Source organism: Mytilus galloprovincialis, chromosome 8, assembly GCF_965363235.1.
Source record: "Mytilus galloprovincialis chromosome 8, xbMytGall1.hap1.1, whole genome shotgun sequence".
NCBI classification, from domain to species: Eukaryota; Metazoa; Mollusca; class Bivalvia; order Mytilida; family Mytilidae; genus Mytilus; species Mytilus galloprovincialis.
This window is the reverse complement of record NC_134845.1, coordinates 7,069,427-7,080,777: the sequence shown is the minus strand read 5'-3', so window position 1 is coordinate 7,080,777 and position 11,351 is coordinate 7,069,427. Positions and strand designations below refer to the sequence as shown.

General features: G+C 31.4%; 1 protein-coding gene across 1 annotated transcript; it reads left to right on the top strand.

Annotated features, from left to right (window-relative positions):
- Nucleotides 1-586: 586 nt before the first annotated feature.
- Nucleotides 587-10,785, top strand: LOC143084960 (uncharacterized). The gene is made up of 9 exons (XM_076261056.1): nt 587-734; nt 2,092-2,260; nt 3,277-3,380; nt 3,931-4,056; nt 5,517-5,714; nt 5,988-6,103; nt 6,593-6,713; nt 8,744-8,767; nt 10,049-10,785. The coding sequence occupies exons 1-9, from the start codon at nt 641-643 to the stop codon at nt 10,552-10,554; spliced, it is 1,458 nt and encodes a 485-aa protein (XP_076117171.1). The 5' UTR covers nt 587-640; the 3' UTR covers nt 10,555-10,785.
- The last annotated feature ends 566 nt before the right edge of the window (nt 10,786-11,351 follow it).

Sequence of the window (11,351 nt, the reverse complement as noted above, 5' to 3'; positions counted from 1 at the left end):
GTATATTTTTCCTTTTATTTTTACAATTATTGTAGACTGCTTTTGCACAGCAAATACAGACAGAAATACACAAATCTGTAAAAAAAGTAATAAATCCAAAAAATATTTTTCCTTTTTATTTTTACAATTGTTGTAGACACTCACTAGATGGATGCTTTTGCACAGCAAATACAAACAGAAATACACAAATCTGTAAAAACAATAATAAATCCGAAAAACATTTTCATTTCTATTTTGGTCTCATCATTTTTAAAAGCACGATCTCAGCACACTTTATAATGTTCACCACATTAAGCAGCCGGTCATTTAGTGTATTGCCTTGTAGGGGACTTTTGTAACTAAACTCCAATAAGTAATTAGAATAGTAGGAACACTGTTACTTTATTGTTTACATGGTCCAATATACTTGACTATCCTTTAACAACAGAACATTATAAATTGTTGAAATATCCTAATATCGTAATTAAATCGCCTTCATGACAAAGAAATTTGTGTTCGGAGGGTAATGTATCAATACGTTACACGCGACATTTAAAATTAAATCATATTAATAATATAGTACAATTTAATTTGGGGTACAATTTTCTAAATATTGAATGATAATTATTTTTGTCACTCTACCCTTAGCCGAGTGGCGTTTATGCATGTTATACAAAACAAGAGAATGTCGAGATACTTTTCTTGGATATCTTTTGTGTTGTGCTTCTCTTCAAGTTCTTGGACGCAACAAGCAGGTAATTCCTTATATACATTCAGAAAGTTAAAGTGAAAAAAATATGTATATAAAAATGATAGATTTCTAATGAAGACTTTTTAATTTAAAACATTTTTTTTTCTTTAGGTGTTATTGATGTTGGCTTTTTTAACTGTCAGTACTCCCAAATCTGTGTACTTAACTGTCAGTACTCCCAAATCTGTGTACTTAACTGTCAGTACTCCCAAATCTGTGTACTTTTTGTCATTTGAGTTTTTGTTAAGTTTTTATGTGCTCTGTATGTATCAATCTGATGGTTGTACTGTTACATCAATGACCTAGACTAGAAAAAAAGCGGCTTGGCACTAGCAACCATGTTTTGCCCCGCCACATTCAAACATTATTTATTTTTCATTTATTGACTATAAATCAGGCTGTTATATTTCTAGTTACAAGGCAGGATATGTTTGGCCCATGGCTGGAGGCCGTACACTGACTTATTTTTGTTAAAACTTCTACATGATTTGGTCTCCTGTTTAGACTTATTTCATTGAAATCATACAACATCATCTTTTTTTATATTTTGAACTTCGAGGTTTGTAAGATTGACCTAATTTAGAACACTAAATCTACCCAATGATACAGAGAGTTGTTAATAATCAACTGCCTGCTTTGACGTCCAGTGGCAAATATTTCATGCCCATCCGTATAAAAAACAAATTAAACAAATACGTTTTCAAAAGACCGAGATTAAGAGATATGACATAATGACTTTTTAGGGGCAAACTATTTGTTTATCAAATTTAGCGGCATTTTATGAAGTCACATCAGCATTAAAGGTACAGAAATATAACAAGAAGAGAGCAGGGTTGATTCCAACACGGTGACATGAAATACAATAACTTCCCGACTAGAAATGGATGAACATTTGTACATCTCACCAGAAAAATAGGCAACCAAAGCACGGGACGGGCGGTCATAGTGACCTTAATTTATATATCTCAAAACATCATTTGGACTGTACTATGTGATTAGAAGTTTAGATGGTTAAATAACTAAGGTGGTTTTTTTTATACGAGTGGAGTTACCGTATAGACTAACATATATATATATGGTAAAGACATTATGCTATAATTTTTTTTTACATCAACTGAGTTCGTTTGTTTTCAAAGATATGTCTTCGTGTTAGTTTGCACATTTTCTTATGTTGTCTCTTTTTTTTCTGAATTTTGTTTAACAATGTACCTTTTCATCAAAGTAATTTAGTGCATATAACATAAATATCCAAAACATATAATTCATACATTTCAAGGTACATAATATATTACCAGTGAATTTATTTACAGAATGAGATATAACAATATTCGAACGTTTTACATAGGTACTGCATTTTTCAGATGCCCAATGTATGATGCCGTTTGACGAGGAAGACATATATGTCAGTGCTTCTTCGGGAAAAATAGGTGCCAATGTTACGCACATAATTGATTACCCTTTAACAATACCTTATACACCGAAATCAGATTTCGCATGTCTTGAGAAAAGAGAAGACCGTTATTTCCTGAAGTAAGTTCACATCATTTCATACTTTTAGAATTTGTAACTTTTAATACATGACTTTTTGTATGTCTTTTCTCATGTAATGTGCTCTCGATATTATTAAAACAAATTAAGGTTCACACTATATTATTAAAGTTCACACCTTCTTATATTTCACGATTACACATGTGTATAGTAGTTTTTGGTAATATTTTCTAGAACAAAAAGACCGAATGTAAAGATTTGTTATATACATTGTATCATACAGCTTTTGTATTGTTGAAAGAACATTTGTTATGTGACAATAAAACCATAATGGATTTAGATTCTAACTTTAAAATGATGATATATGGTATGATTGTCAGAGACAAGTCTATGCAAGAGACCAAATGTCACAGAAATTAACAACCACAGGAAATCGTACGTACCCTGTTAGCATTAATTTCAAGACTTAAATTCATGTGATGCTGAACACAGTATGATTTTTTTATCATTTCAATGGGTAAATTATATCATAAAATGGTGACATACACTTCCTTTCAAAAGACGTTCCTTTGGTATATACAAATGTTCAGAAATGCGCTGAACTCTGACACCTGATGCATGCAATGCCCTTAATCATGACCCCTTCCGTTAGAAATTGGTAAGTCCCACTACCAACAGCAAATTCAAGGACATAATGTAAGACAAATACAACAGTATACAAAATACACAAGTTAAGTTATGCGCAAATAACAGTATGTCAGTAGTATCACACTTATAGACTAAAGTTTGAATATTTTTTTAAAGCAAATACTAAGTAATAAATTAAAGGGAAACTGTTGACTTTCAGAAAGACTATTTCAAATGTGAACCACACAAAGTTTTCGGCCTTTCAAAGTCAAGCCAAGCCAGATGAGCATATACAGAAAATATTTTACTTTTCTTTTCCTAATGGTAATTGAACCTAAAATATTCAGGACGATCACCAGGTTTTATATGTGTATAGAACTGTTTAAGGCGGAAACCCTTACATTTTGTTAATATTTCACTTTTGATTTCAGAATGGTAATTGAACCTAATATATTTGGGACAATCACGAGGTTTTATATGTGTATAGAGCTCTTTAAGGCGGACAACGTTACATTTTATTATTATTTAGGAACAGGTAAGTCAAAAATTGAAATACAATGCCAGCGGTCTTTCGTAATCATGAGTAAATGAAGCTGCATTTCTGATAAAATGGTTAACGGGGCATAAACTGCGAGATATGAAACACATTAAAATATGATTTTGTTTGGTAATAATCATTCACTTGAAGCAGCTAATTTAGTTAGATTTTGTCAAAGAAAAGAAATATGGCTGATGAATTATTTCCTTGCATGTAAATAATTCGATCTCATTGAATCAAAATTCATGTAACCTTCAATTTAACCCAATATCTCTATACCATTTATGCATGTATCAGTCGTGTTAAACCATTAGAAGGAAAAGAATGTCAACATTGAGAGTGATACAAAGGTGAACAATCTCATTGACTGATTCGTTCAATAACAAATCACTTACATATCCGAATTCTTTTAACCGACAATATGAAATCAAGCAGAAAAAAATAATCCAATTACAAGAGGTCGCTATCTATTTACATTTATTGTATGAATATTTTACTATGAGTGTGTACGTCATTTATCTGGAGAAAAAAAATGTTTTCGTTTAAGACTTTGATGTTTTTGCTCAAGACTATTTATATGGCGATTCTACCGGTGGCACTGTTACGTTTGAAGATGCATGTAATAGACCATATCCTTACGGAAAGCAAACATTTGTTATGCTAGTAAAAGAAGGTACGTAACCATGTAGGTATCTATGTCTGTCATGTTAAAATGTATTTTTAATGTTAGTCTATATACAAGTATACAAATTTATTGTTTCTTTTCTTTTAACATTTCTTTTGGCTGAGTAAATGAGATAAAACTAATAGTTTTCCAATTAAAAATTGGAAATTGTTTCGTTTTTTTTTTCTATGTTTAAGTCGTTTATCAATTCACATAAAAAAATGTTATGTATTCTTATATCAAATTTACTATGACCGCTTCGTATGTTTTGCTGCTTATTAAAGAGGGACGAAAGATACCAGAGGGACAGTCAAACTCATAAACCGAAAATAAACTGACAACGCCATGGCTAAAAATGAAAAAGACAAACAGACAAACAATAGAACACATGACATAACATAGAAAACTAAAGATTAAGCAACACGAACCCCACCAAAAACTAGGGGTGATCTCAGGTGTTCTGGAAGGGAAGGCATATCCTGCTCCACATGTGGCACCCTTCGTGTTGCTTATGTGATAACAAACCGGTAAATAGTCTAATTCGGTAGGTCACATATTAAGTGAATTGCTACATATATGATGGTAACAAAAGTCTTGGTTTTTATAATCCGGTTTTATACTGCACTCGTTCTATTTGAGCAGTCAAATTGCGTTGACCGTATATTTCTATGTCATATACAGTCACTGACATGACATCACTTTTCCTCATGAATATTTAAATAGAAATTGCCGAGATTATAATTAATTATTCATACGACCTATTCAACCTGTTCTCGTTTTCAATGTATACAACGACTCGAACTTATTTCTATTGCAATTTTTATAAAAAAAAAAAAAAAAAAAAAAAAAAAAAAAAAAAAACATATTTCACTTGTTAATATGTTTGGTCTGCATACTATAAATCGTTATATTTGTGCTTATTGTTGGTAATTTAGTTCATTCTTTAACAAATTCGTTCACCATCGATTGCGAATTTTAACAGGTAAATGTACATTTCATCGTGTTGTATATTTCTCCGCCTGCATGATATGAGGCCTTTTTATAAAAGGGGGCAGTTTCCCAATATTTAAATCAATGGTGACATTAACACATTAACCAACAATTGAAAATGTTTTTTAGATTGCAGTATAAAGACAATAATAGTGCATTGACTTGACATATCAACGATATAAGGATTCGGCCCGAAACGGAGAAAAATCTCGGCAGAGCCTCGCATTTCCCCGTTTCTAAGCCTCATCCTTATATCGTTGATATGTCAAGTCAATGCACTATTATTGTCTATATATACCCTAATGTGGTTTTTCATTTCTCAAAGTTTAATTATATTTGATGTTACGTAAGGTTTGACTTTGGTATAGAAATAGGACCATATAGACTTCTTTCTATCAGAAAACACAAATAAGACAGCTGTTTTCAAATTTGGTCTCAAGAACAGATAAAAAAGGGTTATACCTACGATTTTGTTTCAGATGCGTATGACAATGGATTATTGACAACGAGGTGTCCAGATGATTTATTGGCAATATTCCAGAGTGTAAACATTACCCTGTCGGACGGCACCAAAACGACTAGCTGCCCAGGAAACACGCTAGATGTGTGTGCAAACAGAACAACAGTTAGTTTTGGTTACAATGATTCATGTTCCTCACCTGCTAAACAAACCTCTCGTATGTATATCTGTTATCATATTAGACACAAAAACATATTTATCACTTTTATTAACATAAAATTAGCAATGGGTCAGTTTTCGGATGGGTGAAAAAACAACATATCTGAAACATGAATTGGTTTATTACATACGAAAATTGAAATCAACAGTTTATATAAATGCGGAAATATGAAAAATCCTAATTTGTATTTTTCTTTTTGTTTAATCATTGAAGTATGTGATACCTAACGTGAATATAATAATACTTATAAAGAATTTGATTTTATCTTAGATGATGGAAGTTATAGCTGTTTATTTTATACCACTGTGAACAGTTTTACATATCTAGGACTTTGGAACCAGGACGATACTGTGGACGAAACGAATACTTACAGATTTTCTTGTTTTGTAAGTACTTTGCACAAAATATAATGAAATATAATTATTTTTTTTATTTAATAAACTATATATATATATATATATATGTGTGTGTTTATTATATTAATAGACAGATCACATCACTTTCTGTTGCTCTTAAACTAAATGACATTGATATGATCTCCAAATTCACAAGACGTATTTCGGAAAAAATCATCACTGGCCTTTGACTAAAATAAGAAAATCAAAGGTTTTAGAAGATGATTTTTTTTACTTATCATCTTTAAAGTGCAAGGATCTAATTGAAACATTAGCGGTGCCGACTTATTTATGGATATAATAATATTTCAAACGAATCAAAAATTCATTTATCATACTAATATAGTTTGGTTTCTATAACAGTATAAGGAATACATGTAAAACAAAGCATACACATACTATCATCAGTTTTTTAACTATTCTTATTGTGTCAAAGTATGATATATTAAAGTAATGAAAATGATGATACCACTGTTACAGGCTTTCAAGAAAGAGGGAGGCACTGTTTACTCTACAGAAACACCTAAGTTTTGCGACACCGCAACAACTGCTACGAATCCAGGACTTAATGGTGTAACATTTGTTTCCTGGGATATTTCAGGTAACTGCTATTCTTTGATCATTTAAAATTTCTGCTTCTTCTTTTTGTAATATATCTTTGTCCATTCGTTTGATGTGTTCTAGCATTTGATTTTGCCATTTGATAAGGGACTTTCCTTTTCGAATTTTCCTCGGAGTTCAGTATTTTTGAGATTTTACTTTTTTTAACATTAAAATCATGTTTATTCTTGTATACATAATGATGTGGCTCTTTTTTAGATGAAATTCATTTTAAGCATATAGACAAGCGGCAAGAAGGACAAAGGAACTTCTTCTTTAGATTCGGCAGAGGATATGTCTAAAATAACTATAGCTATAAACTATATTCTGTTCATACTTTGAACGCAAAATTATTTTATATTTACCGTTTTGAAGTTACTTGCTGATTAATTGGTGTGCGTCAAACGCGCGATCTACGTCAGAGTTAATATTGCCCTAACCATGTGCCTGTAAGGGTTAAGGATTCGGTCCCACTAACATTTTTCAGTCCTTTATGGGTGGATTTAACACAGATAAATAACATTGTATAATATAAAAACTATGAATGAGGTTGTTAAATTTGATATATGCCTTTTATAGTGATAAAGATTTTAACACAATGTTGACTGCTGTACATACCCCTATTTTTGTCATTTTTACTTTTTATGTCTGTTTGTTTTGATCACGCATGGTTGTCATTATAACGGAGTTTGATGCGGCTGTAATACACGTGAGAGGTTTTAAACTAGTATCAATCCACCATTTTCTTCATACAAAATGCCTGTACCAAGTCAGGAATATGACATTTATTTTCCATTCGTTTGATATGATTGAGCTTTTAATTTTGCCAATTGATTAGGCACTTTCCTTTTTGAAATACTCGGAGTTCAGTCAATATTTTTGTGATTTTACTTTCTTTTGTTAAGGGCATACGATACAGTTACAGGGAAGGTAATGACGTTGCTAACGTAAAATGTTATTTTCGCGACGTCAAACTATGACATATCGGGAAAAGATGCATTTTTCGACTGATTTTTATCATTCAAACTGATTTAATTTGAAAACGAGTGCATGGACCCCTATTTTTTAAAACAGCAATTTGTTTCATTTTGCAATTAGATTATGTGACCCAAATTTTATAAAACTGTAAATAGCGCAATTTTTTTAATTTTGATAAACATGCAGCAAAAAATGACGTTTTTTCCTCTATTCATGAACATTTGATAAATATAGAGTTATTTCGGAATAAAAATTGCATAATTTTCAATGCTACTTATAAAATACAGAAATTACCGATTATTTAACAAAAAACAATTTGTGTTTATCTTTTAAAGCAAAAAAGTTACGTCGTTCTTTCGAAAAAGAAAATACGGACACAAATCTGAATTTTGAGCAAATATACAAAATTTCGACCTCATTTTACTCAAAAAGTAGCACATGAAGGTATATTTTGATTTAATCAGGTAAAAAATAGCCTATATGCAAATTTTCATCAACTTGTAAATACAGGTTCAAAACTGTATCGTATGCCCTTAAGTGCAATGTATAAAAGAAACATATAGGCTTATACAATTTACTATTTAACTTATGTTTAACGTACAGCGGCAGCCAGCAAGTATTGTATGCATACTCAGGGCACATTATCAATTCATACAAACGATTTGTTCTGCAAAGTGATTCGGCTTAGACCAAAGTCAGTGATATATCACTGTTAATCACTCAATGATGGTTACAACTTAGTGAAGCACTTGTTTTGCAGCGGTGAAAATTTGGCCCCCACAAACATGAGTTACAATGTTTTTCTTTCAGATTGTGGCAACTGCATCATTTATCGGATTTAATGTCTCTATTCCGACCAAATATGGCTGCTAAATTAAATTGTTTCGCACAACCAAACATGCGTTCTTTCAATCATGAGACTTGCAGCCCGGGTTTGGAGACGTTGAGCTAGATATATTTGTTGTTAATGTATGATGTATGATATATGACACTTATAAGTTAAAATAGTAATGCTCATACAAATTATGTGTTTGTTGTTGTTTTATTTTTCAGAAATTTGTCTTGATTACATACCAGGTATGTATATAATCAATCCAATAATGTCTTTCCTAAACTACTTAATATTTTACATAAATAATATCCCAAAAATTGAATTTTAAGACACAATTATTTAAGTAATTATATATCAATTCGTATGCACACAAATACATACATGTACTAGTACATTATTATTACAATAAATAAATAATGCAAACTATTTAAGAATTCCAAAGCAGAGAGATTTAAAAAACAAAGACTTAAAGACTTTTGTTGTAAGATAACAAGAGCGGTGACGGATGCCACAGAAGAATCTGACCTAGAGCATCGGACTATACTGTTCCTTTAGACGAACGTTTGAATCGTTTAAACAGCCGTGTCTTGTTTTATGCCTGTTCTTAAGTTATTGCTACGTAAATATATGAGGGATGGTGATTTATTACAGATTTCAATTACATCGTTTTTGTTATTTTATATGTTGTTTATATATATACCATTTAGTTGCTTTAACGACGGGGTCATTAAGTGTTATCCTTGAGCGTACATCCTTTGGTCTTTCAATCCTTCCGTACTCCCGTTTTTCGGTTTGTCTGTCCGTTTCATTTGCGAACCAAAGATTTAGCAGGGACATTGACGTTCTCAAACACATTATTAATCTCAAGAATGATGTCTTTTTTTTATACTCTTTGCATGCAGTTGATGATATTGCAAGGTGTCTGTTTAGTTCACGCATCATTGTAAAATTAATATAACGGAATTTGATGAGACTGTGAGAGGTTTAGCGTTATAAAACCAGATTTAATCCAACATTTTCTACATTTGAAAATGCCTGTATCAAGTCAGGAATATGACAGTTCTTGTCCTTTCGTTTTTAATGTGTTTTGTCATTTGATTTTGCCATGTGGTTATGGACTTTCCGATTTTCCTCTGAGTTCAGTATTTTTGTAATTTTACTTTTTAATATCTAAAGTCAGCGAATGATTTCGGTTCAAACGCACTTCACTTGTACATTGTAACTTTTGGTAAATGTTTTCAAACTTATTAGTTCATTCCTTTTAAAACCTATTCGGGAATTGAACAGTCATGCTTTTTTTGAAATTTGAACATTTAAACCGTCAGTCGGGAAACAAAAGAAACGTTGCTTTTATTTCCTGAACGTTGCTTTTATTTCCTGTCTGAAGTTTAAATGTTTGAAATTTCTAAAATGTTTTATTAAAAATAAACTCGGAAATAAATTAAAAAACGGGGACGTCTATAAAAACTTACAAAATTATAACGTTAAACTATACCAATAATTAGAATGATATATGGTATTTCCAGGTAGCTCTGATGAGACAGTTGACACAGACAATTCTTGGATATATTACATGATAGCTGGACTTGCCATATTGCCACTCTTGATTTGGTTTATTTGTTTGTTAACCTTATGCTACAAGAAATACGGATGTATTTGCAAGCGTATTAAAATACCAAAAATAAAACTACCGACAAAGAACAAGACGCGTCTGACACCAAAACCACCATCTGAACCTGAAATTGATGTCAGCAAGGGCGAGATTGTTGGGCCGGCGAAGTTTACAGGAACTATTATCACAGGACCAGATTATAACATGGCTAATTTGTACCGACCTAAGAAACAAGTAGATGATTTCACAATGTTAAGTGCTATCTTCATTGACAACAAACCATTATATTTACTGGGTGCTCCTAACATAAGACCAATATACAAGGATACATTCGATGACTATATGATGGGTGGACTACGGCGGAGTTATACTCAAATAAGTATTAATGATTCGAGTATCTATGAGAAAAAGGAGGATTGAGACGGGATAATTAAAAACAATAGCTTAGATCTTTCCATGCAATGAGAATTTGTTTTTACACATTCATGATATCCGATTATTCAGTGGTTATCAATTATCAAGTATTTTAATTGAGCCACTAGTAGTTATAACGAGTCCCGTTGACTAGTTTTCCATTGCTTTCTACCACTAGTTGTTATAACGAGACCCGTTGACTAATTTTTCATTGCTTTCTACCATCACTGAAATCAACCAACATATCATCTTTTGATATAGTGTGAAAAAATTCACCAAAATGACAAACTGTCTAGTAGTTCTGTTATATCGAATTATCGAATTGTGTGGTATATTTACTATTGTTTCCTTAATTATGCAATGCACATATAGATCCGCTTTACCTATTTTACGAACGAAGTTGTTTACAATTAATTCTGAACAGCGATGTGGAATACAACAATTTTTTTTTTATCTTTTATTGAAATATTTCAGTATATGTAAATTTTTACATCAACATAAACGATTACGGCAGACACATGTATATGTTTTATGAAAGAAAAAAATTAATTTAACAAACTACATACAATTCATAATAAGTATAATGCCTTGATAGTAATAGAATATCTAAGCATCGTTGTTTACAATAAACAAAGACAAGGACACAGCCAAATGAACATACAGCTAGTGTTCTTTGTTAACCTGTTTATTTTATAACGTGGGTAACATATCGCCCTAACATAGTTATTGATACTTAATCCGTTTATTCGATTACAAAGATTGATTGTTTAGAATGAACAATTGTGTTCCGTATGTCTGCTTAT

Excerpts from the sequence above, each read along its gene's own strand:
- LOC143084960 (XM_076261056.1), top strand. The coding sequence starts at position 641 with ATGCATGTTATACAAAACAAGAGAATGTCGAGATACTTTTCTTGGATA. Across the intron at positions 3,381-3,930 it reads TTATTATTATTTAGGAACAG|ACTTTGATGTTTTTGCTCAA; the intron begins GTAAGTCAAAAA and ends TTTTCGTTTAAG. Across the intron at positions 4,057-5,516 it reads TGTTATGCTAGTAAAAGAAG|ATGCGTATGACAATGGATTA; the intron begins GTACGTAACCAT and ends ATTTTGTTTCAG.